General features: G+C 36.9%; 1 protein-coding gene across 1 annotated transcript; it reads right to left on the reverse strand.

Annotated features, from left to right (window-relative positions):
• Positions 1-1,206: 1,206 nt before the first annotated feature.
• Positions 1,207-23,161, reverse strand: LOC139740250 (EF-hand calcium-binding domain-containing protein 6-like). Its single transcript, XM_071650832.1, has 21 exons — positions 22,808-23,161; positions 22,038-22,132; positions 17,857-18,029; positions 17,388-17,454; positions 16,748-16,914; positions 15,699-15,836; positions 14,784-14,925; positions 14,243-14,386; positions 13,349-13,497; positions 12,798-12,911; positions 12,055-12,165; positions 11,345-11,521; positions 10,517-10,763; positions 9,704-9,828; positions 8,797-8,930; positions 6,215-6,348; positions 5,218-5,304; positions 4,368-4,453; positions 3,707-3,803; positions 3,055-3,120; positions 1,207-1,422 (listed from the first exon to the last, which is right to left on the reverse strand). Exons 1-21 carry the CDS (start codon positions 23,133-23,135, stop codon positions 1,207-1,209), a joined length of 2,997 nt encoding a protein of 998 aa, XP_071506933.1. The 5' UTR covers positions 23,136-23,161.
• Positions 23,162-23,653: the final 492 nt, after the last annotated feature.

The following is a 23,653-nucleotide window of genomic DNA, read 5'->3' on the forward strand; positions in this document are numbered from 1 at the left end:
AGCCTTTATTCAGTGCTACAAAACAAATTTAGAGGCATGTTCAGCAAAACTTATTCAATCAAACTTCATAACAAAAATTCTTGATTTCATTCTGCATGAAAGAAAACAAATCCTACTGTGTGAATTAGGAATACATCATCATTAGGTCATGTTAGTTGGACTGTGAAAAAAATGTAACAGCACCGAACAGAAACTGTTGGCCATTTGCTGAGTGATTCATCAAAGTCACCTTGAAGTTTAAAAAATGACCCAATTTATCTGATTTTTATCTGCTGTGTTGGGGACTCACAAGTTTAATTAATATAAGCTTTCAGGGATTGTTGCTATTTTTCAGTGAATTTATTTCGTTAAAAGCTCAGGAGGATACCACATGGCATTTAAAACTCTGAACTAAAGCAAATGTACAAACATCAATACTGCTATCTCCAAATCCGTGAAAGACGGCAAAATGAAATCTCTAACTTTCTTTAATCTATTCTGCACAACAAATTTTGTCCTCAGCCATATACTAATGTACTTACTTCAAATCCAACTCTTACCTGGCATATGCATACAATATTTTTCAAAAGAAAAATATTTCAGTTTTGAATCTATTCCAATTTCATGAATTTAAAGAAAAAAATCTTGGTAACAGTAAGTGCATATAATTCAGCTTGGAATTATGATGACTGAATATTGTTTGCAAAACTTGCAAGACTCCCAGTACTCCCTGACTATTGCATTATTATGACTGAATCAAAGTCAAGCTATAAATGAGAAGCAATATATTATGACGGACAACCCCGTAAATATTCTCTGATTAATAAAGTGAGTTTTCCACAGCGCCAGAGTCACTGTATTTTCTCACAAAAGAGAAATTCATACCCCACTGAAAGATTTCTTAGTGTACACTGTGAAGAGACAAGAGGGCCCAAAATTTCTTGCAGACCAAATTGGCAACTCTGTTAGTCATATAACATCTGATAGCACTTGAATTGATGAGATTTACCAGCACCAAGAGGAAATATTCCCAAGCAAACCATCATCATCCAGCACTAGAAATTACAATCTTTCTTACTTGAAAAATATAAAATCTTATAAATCATTTTCTTTCAGTCATGATAGCCATAAACATAATTAACTACAAAACAATGTATGTGGAAGATACTTGATTTTCATCTATTCATTATGGAATTCTATCTTCACCAAAATGTAGCTGTTTGTTGATCACGAAGGCATCAGCTGGGCCAGGAACTCATCGTAGGATACGTTCCCATCCATGTTCTCATCCACCTCGCTCATGACGTGGTAGAAGTCCTCCTCGCTCAGGCGGATGTTCATGCTGCTGAGGATGCGGCGGAACTCGGGCACGCTCAGATGGCCGTCCCCGTTGAGGTCCGCCTTCTTGAATGCCCTCCGGATGCTCCTCCAGTCCGCCAAAATCTGACAAAGAACAGAGGAAAGGATTTGAAATTCTACCAGATGTCTTATTTCCTGCTCATGTTTCAGAAATTCAGTTAGCATGTATTTAAAAACAAAACCAAAGCAAACAATATGATATTACATTGAATAACTTTGGGGTACTTTAAGGACCAAAGACCACATCTGAGGAGATCAGGGGAATGTTTCAAAAATATGTTCACAAGCTTCATAAATTCAAATGATACCACAGCAACAGAATAGCTATTTATAGATGAATAGATGTTTCTTCGCTGCTGCCACAGTAACTACATTCAGTATGCCATCTCACTATTATTTGCAAACTGCCACATGAAAAATTTCTGTTGGTACTGCATGTTTGCCTTCTTCATTCACATACATGAAAGGTAACTTTCATGCACTCTTGGGACAGGATTCTGGTTTACAGGTTGGAACTGAGTGGGATGACTGGACAGCAATAAGCGATCTGTTTTTTTATCACACAGAAGAAAGAGATATATGAAATATGTTTGACTGCTAAATCAAATTGCACTGTTGGGTGATTGGGCTATATAAATTATCAAGATGTAGATATTCAACATTCCACTGCAGTCAAACCAGCAACACAAAGATCCCATAAAGAAGAAAGATCAAGACATGACAAGTCCATTAAATTCAGAATACAGCAACATCCCACAACCAACACAAAGGCGTGTTTCTAAGTGCTAATAAAGTCTATTTATTATCTTTTCATCGAGGGTATAATATACTAATCTTGCAAGGAAAAGTTAAACATGTGTTTGTCGCAACACCTCGTGATCTGTATTACATAAATAACTGCTCTCCCCCTCCCTTTTTGCATCCAGTGACCGCATCACATTGTATCTACCTGAGTGGTATATCACATTGTGACCATGTGACTATATCAAGGGTGAAGGGAAGTAGAATGTGCTAAGCAATACGTGCTCTGTGATCTATCCCACTTTATACAGAGCTGTGAAGAGAACATAGACCGCAAATATCCAATTCCACGCTACTAAAAATCAAACAGCCAAATGAAAACTTCAAAAGATTACTTAAAAAAACCCACAAAATCAAACCATCACTTCACTTTCTGTCCGTACCTTTTTTTTATCTCAATTCACTGTGGAATATGATGATAAAAGCACAATGTGTCAAGAAAGAGGCAAACACATACATGTATAGCTTACTGGAATCTCTGACACTTTATCCTGCATTGCGACAAGGTGAAAATTGTATCAAATGACTTGTCAGTTTATGTTAGCATTGTGTGTGGTAAGCATAAAAGCAGCTCAACTGCACCACATTTGGCAATAAAACAGGAGCATCTCAACTTTGTTCACCTACTAAAAGCTGCAGGGAATGCATTACATAAATAAAGAAGATGTAAAATGATTAGATCACAACATACTTGTAATAAATGCATCACCATCATCAACTGAAAAGAACAAAAGAATCTAGACCCTGCTTTCACATTATCAAAATGTGTTCATCATTTTAGAAAGCATAGATACATGATCAGTGGTAAGTTATTTCTATTCAGCACTGATGTAACTTAAAAAAAGTCTCCATGTTACCAAATTTTGATATATAGACAGCATCCAATCTGACAGGGTTATATGAAAAATTTCTTACCCTCCTCCCAATCTTGTCAAAGGTTGCTGCGACTGTCATCTGTTCAGGTCCTTTAGATGTGTGATGCTGAATAGAACAGCATAGAGGAAGAGAAAAACATATGGTGGCTAGTAAGTCACATTTTCAGATAGTAAGGGACCATGCACTTCTGCTTCGATAGAATAAACTTTTTAGAAAATATTTTTCATGTGCCACTTGATCTTTAATCTTCTTCACTCTCAGAAAAACGATTCAAATATTGTGATTGCACATATTGAGCATTCACAGGTGTAATGTCTCATATGAGAAGTATGACTTCAATTTCTTTAGAGAAAAAATGTAAATGCCATAATCATTCGCAAGTATGATACTTTGTGATTGGGACTTGTGGGCAAATCACAAGTGATTAAATCTGTGATCAAGATCCATTGTGGGGGAATGAAAGTGATTTCCCACCTTGGATTATTGAGTAACATGTGTTTGTGTGATGGGAGGCAATATTTCCACAAGTTGTTATTTTCATGAATATTGGTCAATTTGCAAATTCACTAAAAGAAAACTCCTAGAAATATGCAGGTTATACAGTACTATTGATAAACAATTTTTTAAAAATAAGCACAGCATTACATCTTGCGCAGTGGTCAAGTACCAGCAAAATTGAGCCCAAACTTACTGTAATTTTGTGGAAGTTCCTGTGGTAGGATTGACCACCTTGTGGACCGGCTTTCTTGTTGTCAGTGAACAGACGCAGGAAGTCAATATAATGAACACTGTGACAAATAAGAACAGAAACATGATGAAATCAGATATATGAAGAAATATGCATAGATATATATCTTTTTTGTTTAACTTACTTGAGCTTAGAATGGTCTTGATGCCAGAAAAATCCTCCTCATGCATTTTTCTGCAGTTTGCTCTACTTATGTTCACAAATTTCATTAAAGTCATTTTTTAATTCAAAATATGCATTTTCACCAAAAATTAAGAGTCATAGTGAGAAAAACATCCACTTTGCATAATGTGTCCTTCTGTGATCTATTAATTTTGAGGCTTAAAGAGAAGCGTGTAGTGAACGTTAAAAAAAAAAAACATGCAGCATGCTCTAATGTAGCTAGATGTCATTCTAAGGCTCAAAGTAGAGCATACCAGTACATCGAGACAAAAATTAACAATTAGTGAGTTTAATAGCTCACATAGAATATAACTTTTTAGCATGAGTTAATTATACATATATATTTTTGTTTGTGGAAAATTCACCTTGAAGCATGAATGAGAAACACATATGCAATGTATGATTGATGGAGATTGATTACACATGTTGTCATGACACTCACTTTCCAGTTTGGTTCAGATCAAAGCTGAGTGCCAGTCTTTCCACCTCCTTACTGGAAATTCGGAACTGGAATCGCTCTGCTAGTCTCTGCAGGAGAAATTCATCAAAAAGCGATAGCATTTCTTCTTGCTATTATTTACTCTACAAAGCACATACTCCGTTCTTACACAGACATGAATGAGGACTCATTTACTGTACCTGTCCAGCACACTCAATTTAAATTTTAGCAGATACTGATACCCACATCACATATATTCCATATGCGCTTCCATAGAAACAGATATATACACATTACGAAACAAAAGGTAACGTTGTATTTTACTTGATATTTTGGCTACTACAATATATTGAAAACCATACCATAAGGCTAACACACTATCATGAAGGCTACTGCACTATTTCAAAGCAAAATATCAATATGGGATGTAGTTTTCATATTACACATTTGACCTATTTCCTCAGCAATATCCATTTACAAAGTGCTGATGAACAAAAAAAGTTGTCCAGTGTTCAGACACTATACCTGTGCCAGACAATGGAAATGTAAATGTGTGCAATTATATACTGCTGACAAGATTTGAATGTATCATATAATCCACTTACGTCTACTCGCATCTTGACACATTACATTGAGTCTGAAACATATATTCTAAAACTACATCCTACTCACAAACCTTAATCTCATTTATAAAATAATATACACAAGTCGATTCTGATGGGTTTGACTTTAACATTACATGCTGTAGCTTTTATATGATAATGTGGTCTTACCTCATGCCAAATTAAATAGAATGGATATTAAAGTGCAGACTTAGGATTAACTTTAAGATTCCACACTTAGGATATCTTACCTGGAAATCATGAATGGAGACTGTTGCACTCCCATAAGGATCCAGATTCCTTAGTCTCTCCTTCAGACCATTCCAGTTACTGACAACCTGTGAAGATTGACATATGTATGTGACAAAACATACATTCATATTTTCATTCCCTCAAGCATGCACATCCTGTTCTCTCTGGCTGGTTGAGAGTTACTGTAAAAGTGGTTTCTTTCGCGGTGGTTTTATTTTCGCGCTTTTCGCGCTTTGAGGTTGAACCGCGAATTTAACATCACGCGAAAATGTTTTGAACTCGTCGCTTGTTACAACGCTATCATTACCGACCGCGAATTTAAACACACACGAAAAAGTCGGCATCGATGGAAACCGCGAAAGTTTCTGTACGCGAAAGAAACCACTTTTACAGTATTTGAAATGCCATCATTCATTTCATATGACTGTTTTTTACTTGGTTATACAAAAGTGTACTAATGTCCTATGAATAGGAATACAGCACTACTGCAGTTGTCATAATGTCATGATTGCAATGATCTCCTACATTGGACAAAAAAAAACCAAAACAAACAATGATTCCTCTTCTACTGCCCCAAAACAAGTTCTTCACCATTAGCAGGGAACCTTTTGTATTTTCTCTTTTGCCTTTTATTCATATTGTGTTATTCATGGCTGATTATAACAGCTTGTGTGTGTGAATCAAGTCTAAGATATCTACCCAATTTTTCTCCTGATGAAACTCTTTTTAAACTCTTTAAGACAATCTAAATCATTCATATTTTCCAGCTTTAGATGAGTCTCTAACACTACACATCTGAAGGCAACCACCTCAGTAATGAGAGAAAATTACACATTATGTAAGTGAAATTATTTCTCACTATGATACTCATGGCATAGGAAGTGAAAATTTGAGTAATCCCTCGACGAAATTGGAATTTCTCTGAGAGGGCCAAGGAAAAATAAGTACCACACAACCATTGAGATGTTGATATCAGAAAGATAGATAGATACTTACATCAGGTCTGACCTTCTCCACCAGCGAGCTGACCGGTATCTTGTAGAGGTCCACCATTTCCTTGACCTGGGCACTGCTCCTGACCACTGGAGGTTGGTTGGCCACCTTGGCTTTCCTCAACAAGGCCTCCTTGTCTGTAGATCACATCAATTAATAAGGCAATGAGGGTGGGATTAAAATTTGCTCACATGAGTAGAAAAAAAAATGAATCTATTAGGGTATCCTGTGAAGATCTACCACTAACATTTAAATTTGCTGGAAACAATTACAAATAAAGTTGTTGAAGACTTTTGAATTAACATCAAATCTATTGCTGCAGACCTGAAAAGTGCATGGCCAAAATTGGAAACTCAACTAGTGATATTAAATTTTGCAGCAACTAGACATTGCAGACATCTTTTGGGATTTAGCATACTGCAGTGAAAGCAGATTAAGTTTCTTTCTTATTGTATCAGGAGAAATGAAATGTCTGTGATGTTTACATTAATTTCACGGCATAATTGTAAATTGTAATGCTCATCTGGAAATTGTGTTAGGTACTGTGCAACTGAGCTATTAACTTTGATAATGCTGAACTGATGAATACAAAACTATATAAAACACACACAGAAAAGTATTCTAGAAATACCAAAACAATTACTAAAATAATCTAAATAGTTGAAAAGTACCCACAGTTGCTATCACAAACCAGTGGCACTTTCAAAACAGTTTACATGTGCAGACAATGAAAGCAATGTACACAATATGACATCACAACCTACGCAAAAGAAACAAAATCAATCCAATCAGTAAGATATTGAAAAGTTGCTATACAGGTGTATACACACAGTGTACATGTGACTTAACCATAGCCAGTGAAGTCTAACTGCTTCAAATTACATATGAAATGCTATGATAACATTGATAGCATCTGTCTTAATTCTGGCCAAATACTACTGTTGTGGTCCATCCCACTGCATAACATTTAAGGTGGGGTATTTATATGCATCTTGGATATATCAGGGAAGTGAGACAAATCACCTCCCTGATATATGTAATTTCAACATCTTTTCATTCTATCCCTAAGTGATTTGCAGTACACTACTTGAGTATTGCTGTGCTTTGAAGAATAAGAAGGTTCTGCAGAGGATATTATATGGTTATCTATTCCTCGATAATTCTATATCACATTGAGCCAGAGTGATATATACTTTGGTGCCATGGTGATTGCTACACAAAACAAAAGATGCAAAATACTACAACGGAAAAACAAGAAAGAAATGGATAGCAATGTGATGTCTAGCTGTGACAGCCAAGAATAAGACTCTATCATAACAACCTTTGAAGTATGACATTGTGGAATATGTGTATGTGTGCCATTGCGTCCAATGCATCAATGGGTGTAAGACCTATAAATATTTGGCAATGTCCCACGCACTCAGCACAAGTGCTTATAGTACTACAGAGTGTACCGAAAAAAACACCAAACATACTGGCACAGGAAATGTAAAGGTACATGACTGGCAACGAAGAAGGAAGGAATCACCTTCAAACTGAATATCATTGCAATGAAATTGAATACAGTGATAACACTTGCAACAATTGCGGACTGTCATGTGTGTCTATAAATGTTTGTGTTGCATTAAAACAGAGGTGAAGATATCAATCGAAATTTTCTGCATTTGAAGGGAAAGACACCACAATTTGTAACACATCAAGTGTGCTTTTCAAATAGAAATCTTCATAAACCTGGTCCTAGACTGTAATGACTACGTATAAACTGATTTTGCCCACTGCAACTGCCAGCTACTGTGGCTGTTTGGTCATGAGCTGGCCTGTTGTGGTAGAATTTAGACACAAAAATAAGTACATCAGACATTTTGAGTGAAACCAGTTCTTTATTTGTACATGGTAAATCACTTTCTTTGATGCATGTATGCAATTCAAATATGCAATGTTACACTGTGATATCCAACGCTGTGAAACAAAGCAGCAAGTACTGCATGTTCATTTAATCATATTTATCAGAACTGCATGAAACTATGACTATCTTACATGAATGTCTTTTCCTACCCTAAAAGACTGCTACACTGTACAAGACCTGATAATTACATATACCACAAAAATTCTTCAATCTTATGAGACATTCCATCTTTCATTCTTGAAAGTTGCCTCTGAAATGTATTTCTCACTCTGGAACATGATCTCATCTTCAATTTCTAGAACATTCTTATATTCTCTGGTATAAAGGAATAATCTCTTACTTCTCTCCGTCATCGAAGAGCTGAAGGAAATGCATTACTTACTCCATGATTGGAAACAGAAAAATTCTTCCATGACTAACACATCTTTCTGCATTACTCAAGCCCACAGAAAAATCATGGAGAGAAAAAAGAGGGTTTTGTACCCTACAATCAATTTCGATGATACATTATGAGACCATTTACTTACACCACTGCAAATAAATGCAAAGCACATTGTCAGCACTAGCTTGATTTGCTCCTGTGATATGTGCTCAATCAAGTTACATCTGCACTAACCTTCAGGACTGAAGGAGGCAGATTATCCTGAAGAAGAAGCACAACACCACTGAAAACACTTACCAGCAATGGGTTTCCTCTTGCAGCGATGCAGGAAGAAGTCAAAGAGCTCAGCATAGTGGACTAATCCATCCCGTGCTATATCCATGGCCTTCCATAGATCCTGTAGCTCCGTGGGATGGAGCACTATGCCCATGCTGAAAAGTCAATCAAATCACACACTTTTCGTCATCATCTCTTGGCAGCAGCTTTGCTCTCACACTTCTATTCACAAACAACAAAACAGGTGAAATTTGTAACAATTTGTACTCATCCAAGAGATATCTTTTTACTGCTTTGATACTACACCTCACTAAAGATTACCTTACAAATATGCATATTTTTTTTTTTTTTGCATATATCATTTCTCTCTCCTGAAAAAAGAAATGCGAGTATTCTAAAACTTAAAATAGAATAAAGGAACTAATTGTTCAGTCACACTAAAGTTAAATTTCATGCATTTCAAAGTAAGATGTATTCATCATATTTCTCCTCCAACAAGAATACATTGCAGAAGTATCTTACATATTATGAGTGACTGTTCACATCCTACAGCTACTAAAGGCACATTCTGTAAAAGGTACAGCTTGAAGTGTGGTGTAATTATCTGGAAGTCTAGACAATTCTTGCACTAAGCGATCTGATGACAACCCATTTGAACATTACCATGATGACAATATCTTCATGGTACAAGTCTGATGTGTGCACAAGAATTAAAAATGTTCTACTAGTAGACCTTCAAAAGGAGAATTAGAAAACTTCCAAATTGTCACTGCTATCATTGCCAGGAAGCTTGCTATCTAAATGATTGAGGTGTACTGACAACCTTATTGTCAATTAGAGAAAATTTTGTGGATATTTAAACAGGCTTGGAACAGAGAGGGCTACCAGAGGGCCAGGGCCACTCCAGTGATCAGAACAAGTGACTTACTCAGACAGCCACTGGTGAAGTTGTGTCCTTGACAGTCGCCCTGTGTACTTGGGGTCAAGCCGGTTGTAAGAATCCTGGACGGTGTAGCCCTTCTTCTTAAGCTGGATCTCCACTGCTGCTGCAATCTGTAAAAATGGAAAGGGATAAAATTCAATCACTCCAACCTTAATCCAATTAGCAATTTTTATCCCAAGAGTCTTCTATGCTGATTTCTTGTTGTACTGGAAATGCAGAAAGATAAACTGTTTACAGAAAATTGGTTCTCAGAGCAGCGTCAGAGTGCTAATCAAACATTAAAGAGAAAGTAAATTAAAAGTTGAAAACAAGCGATATTTGATAAGAATGGAGAAAGAGTCATTCTTCATATGTTAATGTCAAGAGGAATTTCTCTGAAAGGAATGACATGTCATAATTTGTGTAGACCTCATAATCTCTAAAACTTATCTCATGGACTGTCCCTGGCTGCTCTTTTTAACAGCCACTAAGTAGCCAATGGCCACCCTTGTGTGTATAGAGGGAGTGTGTGGATATTTTTTTTAATTTTATTTTATTATTATTATTATAATTTTTTTTTTTTTTTTTTTTTTTTTTTTTTGGGGGGGGGGGGGGGGGGGGGTTCTTTGCCAAATTCATATCATTTCTAATCACCCTGCTCTGCAATTCAATCCCCACCAATACATGGTCAATTTGTCCAGGCTTGTGCAAAACCTGTGCAAAATCATACTGCCTCATATACGGTAGTGAGTAGAGGTTGAAGCTACCAGAATTACCAATGTTCTGGAGGTTTAAATGCACTGGTCTAGATTGTCATACCTCTGAGACAGGTCGATATCTTCCTTCCATCTTCTTCCCTTTGATGTCCCTTTGAACTACAGGTTTAGAAGTCTCCATGGCCTCCTCTTCATCCTCCTCCTCCTGATTGGTCACCTTCATTGCAGGCCACGCCTCCTGCTGCAGCTGGTCTGAAGTCTTGTTGGGGTCCATGGTAGGATGGCTGTCATTGTGCACCGTCAAAACTTGTGGCTTATGCTCACTGGTGCGATTCTGGAATGGAACAAACCTGTGGGGGAAAGTGACAGTAGTCATATGAATGGATGTATGCACATAATGGAATAAAAATGATACATTATAAATGTGTCACAGATAGATTGATAAAGGAGCTTTATGAAGACACATAAAATACACTTTAACTTGGTTTGTAAAAGATGACTCCTTGTTCATCCTTATCAAACATTACAAATACACTCAAATATTGTACTACACTGTTCTTTTTACATTGATATCTGATGATTATGTGACCACACACCATATAACTTGCGATCAAAATGGACTGCTTTGTCTACTGACATCCAAAATACTCAATTTCTATAATCCATCAAGCGATCAAGAGTGCAGAGAATTGGGGATATGTAAGTATTCACATGTATGATAAACATGTACATGACAAGCAATTGTGGGGAGACAACATGTATATATAGCCATGTATGAGGTTGACTTATGTTTCAAAGCATATCAAATCCACTAGTAGTGCTTTGGAGGCCGGTTGCTATGCTTCCCTCTGAATATGTATATTCACAGCTTGCATATCTACCAAGACCAAACCTAAAAGACAAACAATGCACAAACAGATGGGCTGTTTACCTCTTCCTGTTGAAGACAGCAAGGAATTGTGGGTAGACAACCAAGCCGTCCTCCTGGCCGTATTCATACAGGAGTTCATTGAACTGGTCCTTGCTTAGACGAATGTTGAAGATCTTCTCCAGGGTTTCCTTGAAATCTCTCTGGGTGAGGAGTCCAAGGCTGTAGACATCTAGAGCTCTGTATGATGTGATAATAAGTAGAGGAAATAATAAGCATTATTAGAGAGAAATACACATAGAAACTGGTGTATCCCTATGCAGCAAGATAATAAGAAAGTAAGAAAATGGGAAATGATGCAAATAAATGATGAACTTTACAGTTTTTGTAGTCACACTTGTGCTGTCCCTAAATTGGGAGTAGCTTGTACAGAAGGACTTTTGTTTGCTGTCACCCTTTAAAGTGCATTGCTGTAACGTGCTTCCAAGGACAAATGCACTAAATACATTTACGATTCAACAGTAATTTCACCTCTTCTGCATTGTGTTTTCCCTAGCTTCCTCAAGAAAAGAATAAAATAAATTTGCTGAAGTTTATAAAGACATTTCAGTGCCTGTGTTAGTTGCTATTCTTGATAATGCATATTGACTAGGCACATAAGGCCATGTCATGAAAATCCAGTCATATGAAGTCTATAACTGCTTTGAGGTGAAACTGTAATACATAGCATTCCAACAAAACTGCAAATGAAGAAGACAGACAACTCTACTAACTTGAATGAGCCCAAAAGGCGTAGAAAGTCTTTATGCAAGAATTCCACCAGCTTGGCCTCTGCAGTGTCCACAGAAAGGAAGCCCTGAGGTGTGTTCAGCCGTGTGTTGAAACTGGACAGAGAACGGTGCCAAGTTAAAGCATAAAAGCATCATAATCATTCAATACCCAACTGTATAATGCTCATGATATGAGCAAATGTCACAGAATAGTAGACAACTATATACCTTCGAATTATGTGCATGCAATCAATTATCAAACTATACTGAAAGTGTTTTTTATGATCAAACTGTAATGCAATTGTTTTTGTGTATATATACTTAATGATATATTTCGTCATGTCTTCACTGACTAAAAGGAATACTACAATGGAAAATGGTGTATACTAGTACATATCCACCAATGTCAACAGAATTGTGAACTCTATGTATCTCAAAGCAAACCACAACCCTGTTAAGTGTATCAAACATGGGTAATCTAACACATCTCAACATTCAAAAACTCATATTTCAGTTCTAACTTTATTTGGCATTGCAAATACATCAGTAAATATCCACAGATATGTTCAATTCATCTACAGACCTCTACAGCAGTTAGCATAGTTTGCTATCAACTAATTATTATTCATGCTTATATTTCAGTATATTCCCTCACACCAACACACATGACCCTACAACAAAAGCAGCAACACTGACAAGAAATCCAAAGCATATTTTAGAATTGTCGTATTGATGCTATCCCTTACCTGTGATTGGTGTCCATGATGATCCTATGGGCCACTCCATTTTCCGTCCTCAGCATGTACTTGAGGAGGAAGTCAAGGTAAACCACTCTGCCATCTTTTCTTCTCAGCCCACACCTGCAAAAACAAACAAGCAAAAATGTTTTTAAAATGTTATAAAAGACCACAAATATTGGAGGAGCTAGAATTTGGAGACAGTACTCCAATTAAGCTGTAACTCATTGTCCTCAAGCAACCCAAAGTGGCCACCTGGCCATCAAAATAAAAAATACATTCATATCTTCTGTTCACATCAACAAAAGTATCTCATTCAGCACTCAACACTGTCAGCAAAATCTGAATAGGCCCTCTATGGATTTTTTAAAGAATATCCTATATTGATATATTGATTGATAAAGCATGCAATCAGCTTAACCCCTTGAGGACGGGCTGATTTTGCTACAACACGCTTTTCCCATACACGCCTGCCCAAGTATACTAAGGAGTCGTCCTCAATGGGTTAATGAAGAAGATCATTTGATATTCAAACTCAACTTTCTGCCCCCTTGACTCACCTCTCCATCAGCATCTCTGCATCTACATATTGCATGTTCATGCCATGGTCTGCAAGAACACGTCTGAACTGCTCCAGGCCGATGAGGCCATTCCCTGAGAAGTCCATGGCCTCAAAGGAAGACATCATGGCATTGAAATTCTGCTCCATCTGCATGGTTACATAGAGGAACAACACCTTGTAAATGCCTATTGCTTTCAAATCTTTCACACCTACCAAAATTATTTTGTAATCTTCCAACGACATTGTTACTTATTAAGCAACATTCATTGTTTCCCCATCAACATTAGAATGCAACTAAGCATAAATAGTGCATGTTTATTGTGCAAGATTACAAGAGTCCAGAGGGGTTGTGCCTTGTGCAGTCAACCCTGCCTTAGCAGCCACCTGTCTATAGTGGCCATCTACCACATATGGCCACTAAAAAAATGCCCCCATGAGAAAAGCCATGTTAATGGTCCTGTCTATAGTGGCCACCTGTCTAACAGCAACCTGTGTGTAATGGCCACTTTTTTATCTCCCTTCAGTGGCCCCTATAGTCAGGGTTGACTGTTCATTCTTTGAACAAACTTCCCCTATCTGGCATATTGTACTAGATTTCTTTTCTGTAAGCATGCACTCAGAGGGTTGAGAGTTACAAGCTACACATGAATAACTGCTTCCAAGTTTGGCTATGAGAATTACAATTGTACTCTGGAGGAAAGTGTTTGACCCAAAGAGAGGCTTGGTTTGACTACAAATGACCTTAACTATTTAAACCCCATTTGAACAGTTGCACATTGCATCTACATTCACATCATAATTCATCTTCATACATCTAGCAGAAGCTTGTTAAAGTTTAGTGTTCTGGTGTTTGAAGTTTGCTGTGTTTCTGCCATTCCGAATGCAAACATACCCTCCTCGCAATGAAGGTGATCGTGTCGGTGGTGAGAACTCTAGGAGCTGATTGCCGACTGCTCAGTTGCCTGCTAAAAGAGGGTGGTGTGGGATTCCTGGGTAATTCTTCCAGCTCCCCCTCCACATCTTCAGCAATCTTTGGCTGGTAATTGTGCAATAAAATTGAAACAATCATTACAAACATGAACAGCATAAAATACTTGAAGATATCAAAAAAATCAATCAGAATGCACAATCATGGCAATATCAAGAAAGCATGCATTACTTCATAACTGGGCGTCTTTTATCACCTGCCAAACTTTCTACTTCATTTCTCTACCAAAACTCAGGGCTGTGACCCCCACTTATGAGTTATGTTTCATGTCTGCTGTTGCTTCATAAAAACAAAATTTGAACACGGACTTACGCTATGTACAAGATAGTTTCTATGCCATGGTATATTACACTACATATATCAACACATTATTCTATACTATGTTATATCATTCTTTGAACCTGAAATACAGCCACAATGCAAGAAAATTTCAATGGGCACTTACTGTCGATGGCGGCTTTGAAAACTTCTGTCGTCTGCTGACAGGAGCGGTGTGTGCCCTGGGATTATAGCGCCCTCTGGCATCCAACCCAATCTGGGTGAAGAACCAGGCAGTGTCCAGGACACCCGTATTCTCAATATCATACCTTATGAGAAAACAGTTAATAATTTGAAGGAACAGAGATAAGAGTTAGAGGGGTCCTATTACATCACTTGGCAATAACTTTGTCTTTCCTGTATGGGCAAAATAAACCATTGATAAACACATATCACAACTATTTTCATCTCTAAAAACCTCCCCAAACTCCATCGAAAAAAAGAAGAAAATACTGGTGCAATCTTTGGTCGGGCTGACATTCCACAATAATTCATCAATCGCTGGCCCCCTGAATGCACCCAGAAACCATCGCACATGAATGCATGATAATGAGTAGTATACATGCATACACATACATACAACTTGTACTTGCGTGGCACACAAACACACAATTTCTGAAGCCCTATCTCTATCCATTGTGCTTCACAAAATTTCCCAGTATTGCTAGAAATGTATGTGACTCACAGGTGATCTTACCTATTCAAATAACCCTTCTCTATATGCATCATATTGTGTACATTTCTAAAATCTCAGCTACGTACTGCAGGCCAAAAGCAGGCTTGCCTTTTTTATTTCTTATGATTTTTGCCTCCATTAAATATGTTAATCATGATGCCTAGAAAGATATGATATCATTCTTAGGCTACCTACCAGTATTGTTGAGCTTTCATTAATTCTTCCTACCCCCCCCCCCCAAAAAAAAAAAAAAAAAAAAAAAAAAAACAGAGAAGAAAGAAACAGCGAGACAGAATGGCAGACAGACATACAAAGACACAGATGAAAATGGGAGAGAAAGAAAAGGATGAAGAACATAGAGCTGACCTTTCCCAGAGCTTCTCCATTTCCTCATCATCAAGGTGAGCACCAAGGAGTGACATACATTCCTGCAGCTGGGGTGCGATGACTGTCCCGCCTGATTCAAAGCAGGCTGGTGCCAGATACTTCCTGATGTCAAAATCACTAAATTGCAAAAAGAAAAATGAACATAAGTATACACTTGCAGGAATACTTGCTTGATACTTAACAAAAACTCTAAACATATGTCCTAAATTTGGCATTTCATTCTCATTAGTTATTCGTTTTTGATTCTCTTATTACACCTGTTGTTAATTTTATCTCATATTGTTTTTCTTATACAAAGTAGTACTTGAAACAATATTCTTTTTGCAGTACATGCTTTTTCTATGACTACTTGCTCTACATTTGTGAAAGTTATGTGGTATGATTCCCCTGATGAAAAGCACCAAATAAAGAATTCATCTACAATCATCACTACCATGAGAGTGCCCCCCTGTTTGTGCAATCCTACAGGTAAATGCCTACTTCTCTGAAAACCAATGAAGGGAGCTGTATTGTTTTGTGAGATCACTGTAAAATGCCTGGCAGCTGGCTTTTGTTTTTCTGCCCAGCCCATCCCCCCCCCCCCCCCCACCCAACCCTTTTAGGGTTAAACACCTTATGTTATTCATCACTGTGTACTTAGGTAAAAAAAGACAAGGAATCAATTATGATGAGAATTACAATCATCCTACAATTTCGAGTAATCTAATTGTTCTTTTGACTTCACATTTTTATAACAAATATTATGTATATACACAATATTTGACACACATTCATATGGGTATTTCATATCAGAGTAACAGTAAAGGGGTTATTAGCTCTTCGTGGTTTTTTTTTTTTAGTTTAAATTGCTCCAAAATACAGACAACACACATCTGTGATGTGTAATTTTACAATGTATCAGAATGCCACATACACCAACTGCAGAAAAATAAAAACGAGAAAGAAGTACTCATACTCTCAATTCCTAAGCCAATGAAACACATAACATCTCTTTAGAATGCTGCCAAATTTGAATGACTGATACACACCTGTGTTTGCACTTCTCCTTGAGCAGGGCATTGCCGTAGGCAGCTGTGCACTTGTTTATCATTGGACCCCTCCCCTTGTCCCTCAGGTTTTCTTCGGGATGGAGGCGTCTCTTCTCGGCTGCCATCTCTTTTCTAGCCACTGGACTCAACCACTCTCTCTGAACAACCTAACAAAGAGATTTTTAAAAGATTTATGTCATTTTCACTGTAAATTGACAGTGTCATGTTTTTTAATTGTAATACAGTGGAATATAGAAAAGAATGTAAAATGCAATACAGTATAACACAGTATATCATAACAGCACATGATGTCATGATATGATATATGATATGATATTATATGATCTGATATGATGTATGATATATGACACAATATGATATGACATATGATATATGACACATGACATGATAGGATATGACATAACATAAGATTACATAATATTACATTTTAATTGTATGATATGATATGCTATGACAAATTAATACATAATATCTTACCATACACAAATAATGCTTACATTTTACATACTTTAGAGAGAGACACTGTTCAGATACGATAAAAGCATTTGAAGCAATCAATTAATTAAGGTAAACATGAATCAGATGTATAGTTTGCTCATTGGGGATAACATCTTCCTACCTCAGTATCTCTGAAGCATGCTATGAAGTCATCAAATGTTAGTGTGTCCTCACGGTCAAGGCCAAGTCTGAAAAAAAAATAATCAAACAATGAACACAGGAATAATAACTATGACATGTGCCAACTACTGTACATATCAATATTCAAATGGTAATATATGATCCAAATGTTGTCAACTTCAACTGATCCAAGGAGTACATAAATAAAGAGATCAAAGGGCATGATTAAAAAAAACACAATATTGGACAGCAGGAGACTAACTTTGTAGCAGGAACTTATCTTTCCCACTTTACACTTGCAGTTTTCAACATTCCTTCACACACTGTAACATTTAATTATGTACAATGCAGGTTATACTGGTATTTCATCTTGAATGATGAAAGAGTTCTGAGTTCTCTACAGTTTATCTTATTTCAGTTTTACCACATGGTAGAACAGGTGCAGATTTTGCCTGAAAGCAAATTAGTACCTTTGTAGCATTCTGCCAACATCCTCATGGGTGATATAGCCAATCAGAGGGTACAGTATCTGCCCCATGGCACTCCTTGACACACGACCTTTGCCCTGAGGGTCATGACCTCTGAACATTTGACGAAGGCCATGAAACCCAGAAACCAACTTCACCTTCAGCACCTGAATGAGCTGTGTAAGAGATTATGGATAAAAAGAACAGCATTAAAATTGAAAAAAAAAATAGAAATATAGCTACATCAATGACAATATCGCCTTTTCTTTACTCTCCTTGAAGTCTTCTTTGTTATTTGCTCATTAGATGTATGCGAAAATTTTTCTTCTCATTTTTTTCTTGGTCTCATAACACATCTCTCTTATTGATAAGAATGACATTGAGCAAGGACATGTTCCTACCTAACAGGAAATTATGGGTACATCATCAATGATAAACCACAAATTAAGAATATTGGTGCTGACCATAAAACAACATGTGATCAGTTTCATGTGCAACACAGTCTCTCACAAAACTGGATGGAGACATGTGCTGCTTAAAGTGCCACATACATAGCTATCATCCCTTGACATGTGCTCAAACTCATCCTACAACGAATAGGTCCATCCCAGAAAACAAAGAAAATCTATAACAAAGACAGAATTATCAAATATACAATAAAATAAGATATGCTATATTTCATGACATACACTTTTCATTGTATGTACACCTATTTTCAACAAGACATGAAAACTAAATCATGTATGGATTCATTTCTTGTAGGAATTCACAATACAAAAACAAAAATATCCAAGAAAGAATTCATATTTTGTTATCGATATACAAATAAATGTACAATGTACAGGCAAACCTATTTGACTTCTTTTCATGGAACACAACATTATCTTTACAGAAAACCCCACAATGTTTACGGTAGCCCTGAGTAACAGACATCCTCATACGTAGTGTGTGCTACAGTGTATTTATAAGCAGAACATAATGCTGTGTAAATGTTCTCAAACGGAGTCTTATCTACTGGTAATCATCCTCACAAACAGTCTGTCTTCACTATCATTGCATAGAGCTTTGCATAAGCTCTGCGAGGCACTACGCCAGTTACGTACATTGTACTCGATACAATAGTTTCTATTGACTCAACGTCTGTATCAAAGGAATTCACACTCCTGTACTAAACAGCCAACTATTGATTTCCCCCCTCGAGCCAAAATAGAAACAAATTGTGCCTCTTCAAATAGTCCTGTTATAAACAGTTACCATGTCTTAAAATACAGGTGTGGCTTCATTCGGCTCCAAATGCTACAAAACCAGTGTATGTGACATCCGTGCCTACATGTATTTCCATTTATCATCGACATGTGGACTGACTGTAATTAGAGTTATTCATCTGAAAGATTCTTTATGCTTTTGAAACTACCAAAGTGCAAAGTTGGTCACTCTCTTTTATACAATCTTCAAGATAGATAAAGTTAGTTGATGATAATCAATTCTAAAAATGTTGAAATGACACAAACTGCTATGGTGCAATTCTTAGAATGTGATTTACAAACAGTACATTTTGTATTAATGGACACTTATAACTCTGCAGTATGAATACATGTACTTGTATAGAAAATAACTGATATCTACATAATGTACACAGAAAACTGTATCCTATGCATAATATTATGTACCGGTACCGGTCACAAGATATCAAATCATAGAACACATTTCTACATGTGGCATTTAATGTTTCAATTAATGTTCCAGTAATGGTCACGAAGGCATCAGAAGTTGGTCTTACTAAATTCTCTCTATAGTGCTACAGTATGTAGCTGACATTGAATTGAACATTGTATCTTGGAGTGGATGCATTTTTTATTGTTTTTGTTTTGTTTTGAAACAATTGGGTGTATGTTTGTATTTACTGGTACAAAGAGGAAATATATCTCCTCTTTTAGCTTTTTTTTTTTTTTTTTTTTTTTTGGGGGGGGGGGGAGTGTGTACGGTCCTTATCAATGTAACATCTGTCCAGAGAATGATACTGAATTAGAGGATAGCTGTACATCGATTGTATATAGCAATTTAGACAAAACAAGACATGTCCAGTTGTCATATATTTTACATGTAGGTCTTTACAGGAACATCTACCTATGCACCTATTTTCACTTGTGCATGTACCAAACTTTCTGCTGACTTTGAATAATCTACATCAAAGAAAAGGGTGCAGTTGACACATTAAAGATTAGTTCTGAGTACACGTCACACTCGGGCAGGTGTCAATGGGAAATGTGGGTTATATACTTATAGCAAAATCAGCTTGTCCTCCTCTGGTCAATATACACTTTGAAATACATCGTTAAAGCAAAATTTGAGCCCTCATAAGAGTCTATGTACAAAGGTCATCATCCTTTAATCATTTATAGTATATTTTGTAGCAGAAGTATATGTACACAAGGTAGTGGGATATCAATTTGAAGGCTTTACATTTTAGAAACCAAGAATGGCAAGTACATACATACAATTTTCCAGTTTCCATGGCTGTAAGACAGTTATTGTATATTTATAACATACTATAGTACATGTAACACTCAGCTAGCACTAACTCTGAGTGCAATGAAAGTATTCAATCCTCTATGGATGTGAATAGCAAAAGTCACAAGTTCTAACAGGGGTTTTTTTTCTGAAAAACTGGCCATAACTTGGGGCTGGGGTCAATATCGTCAAGGGTAGAGTATATAGTTAACACACTGGTGAATACATTTGTGTATTGAACATTGGTATAACTTGCAAATAAAGAAAAGAATCCTGGAAAATGTACAATCATGTGATATCAATATGGCAGACTGAAATATAGGACTTCCATCATACATGTAACCTTGCTGGTCTAATTCCTGTGAGTGAGTGTGACTCGAAAGCTGATAATGTCTAAGACTACGTATTTACATTATCCCCCTCCACACCACACACACACACACACACACACACACACACACACACACACAAGTTAAAAGAGTTACAACACTTTTCACAACTTTCCAAAAAAAGTAATGTTCCTTTTATAGCAAGAACCTTGTGTCCTATCGGGGGAATTTGCGACTGATGATCCTTTTTTGTGAGAAAGTTATATGCAGTTGCACATAATTATATTCTACATTTCTACAACTCCCACTTCATACTCTACAATGGCATGTATGAGTAAAAACTTGTCTTCTTATGAAGTCTGTCTTACTGCTTCAATGCCAGCACTTTCCATTAAACTGCATTGTCAATGCACCTTTTTATTTCTCCATCACCATCCTCCCAGTTGGCAATTAAAAGTTTGAATGTTATCATGATGTTTCCCATCCGTCTCTTAATATCTCACGCCATCATAAAGTGAAAGGTCTTGGAAGAAGGGAAATGTCTGGCCAAAGATAACTACAAGTAATGATATGACACATGTATGAACATGGTGGGTATCATACATTGTATCTAAACCCATAAGTCCAACAATTTAAGTTACTGAGAGCATACTTCTCTCCAATCCTCTCCTATATGCCTTGTAAGTGAATGAGTACCTCGACAGGCACTGGCATTCTCTCTCTGTATCAAATCACTCTCAACTTCCAGAAATTCTCCAGTACATTCAAAATATGGTACAAAATGTTAACAAACAGTAATATAATGAACAACACATTATGAATTGGAACTTTTGTTATAAATATCTTGACACCATGTATTTTTGTAAGTCTAATTTTTTTTTCAATTTGGGACTTCCCGACAACTTGGCAAGTGGTTAAATTTGTGATTGAAGAGTACAGTACTTACCCAACAAAGAAATGTATGTGTGCATATCACATTCATGTCGGGATGAGAGTTGATATAGTATATGTTATAAAATTTGTGAATATCTGACTCACAAAATATTCGAAAATAAAAACATTGCTAAATATTTGGCATGATCAGTATTATTTTGTTTTCAACAACTCGCTGGGCTAGCATCTTGTCAGATCTAGAAGACTTTGACACTGCACTAAATAGCTATAATGTATAACTGAAAGATTTGACATATCAAGCAAATGACAACTAATTATAAATCATGCTGTTAACAAGCAAAAGTTTTCTTTTCAAGATCTGTCCAGATCATATATGCAAACAAGGGTTGCCAACATGAAAATGTTACATCAAAGCTGACATGTGTGGTACGATTTTTCCCAGTTTCTTACCTCATTTGGATCTCTGGTATAGCGAGCGACAAAGTCGGCGCTGGATGGAACCTTGGCTGATTTAGCTCTCCTCTCACCGGGACCACCTTCATGGGCTGCAAAAAAAGTTGGGAATCAGATTTGCACATATTAAATATTATCGACATGAACATGCAGCAAATCATACATGGAACAGGGTTCAGCGCATTTATCTTGTTGACAGAATTTTTTTTTCAGAGTGTGACAACTATTTTTTCAAGAAAATAAGGTCCATATTATCCTCACTTATTTCATTTTTATTCATTAGCACTATAACATCTTTATCTGTGACAATATCTCGCTACATGCTAACCCTAGAGCGCTCCATTTTACAAAGTTATACTGTAGCATTCAGGCTGGTTACAGTTAGCTACACGCAATTACATGTATGTTCACCCACAATAAAGTTGTACTGGATACCCCCCCCCCCCCCCCCCCAAAAAAAAAAAAAAAAAGATTAAAAAAAAGAAAAAAAAAAAGAAAAAAGAGAGAAGTAAATAGGAATGGCAATATAGCGGCAAAACATCTCATACAAAAAGGAACCAGTGGCATATGTCATATGGGATCATCATTCAACTAACTGACCAATAGTCAACTATACTTTCAATGTGTAACTTATGAAATATTACTGATTCACATAGAAACTGTAAACGTCCCTGCCATTTTTAATATCCAACAACCAGACAACTGAAACTTAGAAGTGACAACTTAGTGTAAAAACAAAGAGAAAAGCAGTTTGCCAAATAAATTACCTGGAGGCCAAGTCATCATTCTCGAGTGTTTTTTTGACCGTTTGTTCTCCTTTCCTCCATCTTTTCTGAGAGGAGGTAAATTGTGATCAGGTTCATCCCATGCATGAAGGCCGACGACAGACGCTCGCCCCGCCGGAGCTCCGGGCGGCGTACGGACTTCGTTCCTGCTGGAACTCTGACGTGGACTCACCGAGTCGGGTCGGTTTGAACCGATAATATTCAAAGTCTTTTTGTCGCCAAGGCGAGAATTCGGATGCTCAATGTTCGGAAGATTCGGGGGCCTGAATCCCGATGAATTCCGCTGATTACTTACAATTCCAGTCGCCATATCTGAGGGATCTTTATCGAATCTCTTCTAATGACAAATATCCATGTTTCTAAATTCTAGCAGAGCAGCATACAGCCTCACTCAGGATAGCAGGACCAGAAGCCAGTCAAAAAGACTTGACGTTGGAGTCGTAGTCGAGGTTCATCTTCACTTTCTGCAACTGTCAGAAGTAGAAATACTGAAATTTGTCCTTCTTCCTGTAAAATAACTGTAATATAATCAGAATCAAGTCGAATGAGTAATGATTACAACCTACAACCAAAATGAACGGTAGTAATTTCACTTCGTGTCCTAGTAAATATTTACGGTACGGTAAAATCCTCTTACACAGGATTACACGGAGGGGTGCGATATTCCTAAAGCGGGCCTACGAGCACTGTACGCTAAAACAAGTAAATGCGACTCTGCCATTTCTGTACAGGTAATATAGCTTTCGTGACTAATTCTCAAAATTAAATCACTATCTTGCAGAATCTAAAAAAAAAAAAAAATCCAAACACTAAAGATACACTTATCAA

Source organism: Diadema antillarum, unplaced genomic scaffold (assembly GCF_040938485.1).
Source record: "Diadema antillarum isolate AM-2024a unplaced genomic scaffold, OU_Dant_1.0 seq00000845_RagTag, whole genome shotgun sequence".
NCBI classification, from domain to species: Eukaryota; Metazoa; Echinodermata; class Echinoidea; order Diadematoida; family Diadematidae; genus Diadema; species Diadema antillarum.

What these genes read in the sequence shown, in the direction of transcription:
- LOC139740250 (XM_071650832.1), bottom strand. Translation starts at nt 23,135, where the DNA reads ATGGCGACTGGAATTGTAAGTAATCAGCGGAATTCATCGGGATTCAGG. An exon ending in ATACCAGAGATCCAAATGAG is followed by an intron (nt 18,030 to 22,037) that starts GTAAGAAACTGG and finishes TCTCTTACACAG; the next exon opens with CTCATTCAGGTGCTGAAGGT. An exon ending in CGCCTTTTGGGCTCATTCAA is followed by an intron (nt 11,522 to 12,054) that starts GTTAGTAGAGTT and finishes CACATCATACAG; the next exon opens with AGCTCTAGATGTCTACAGCC.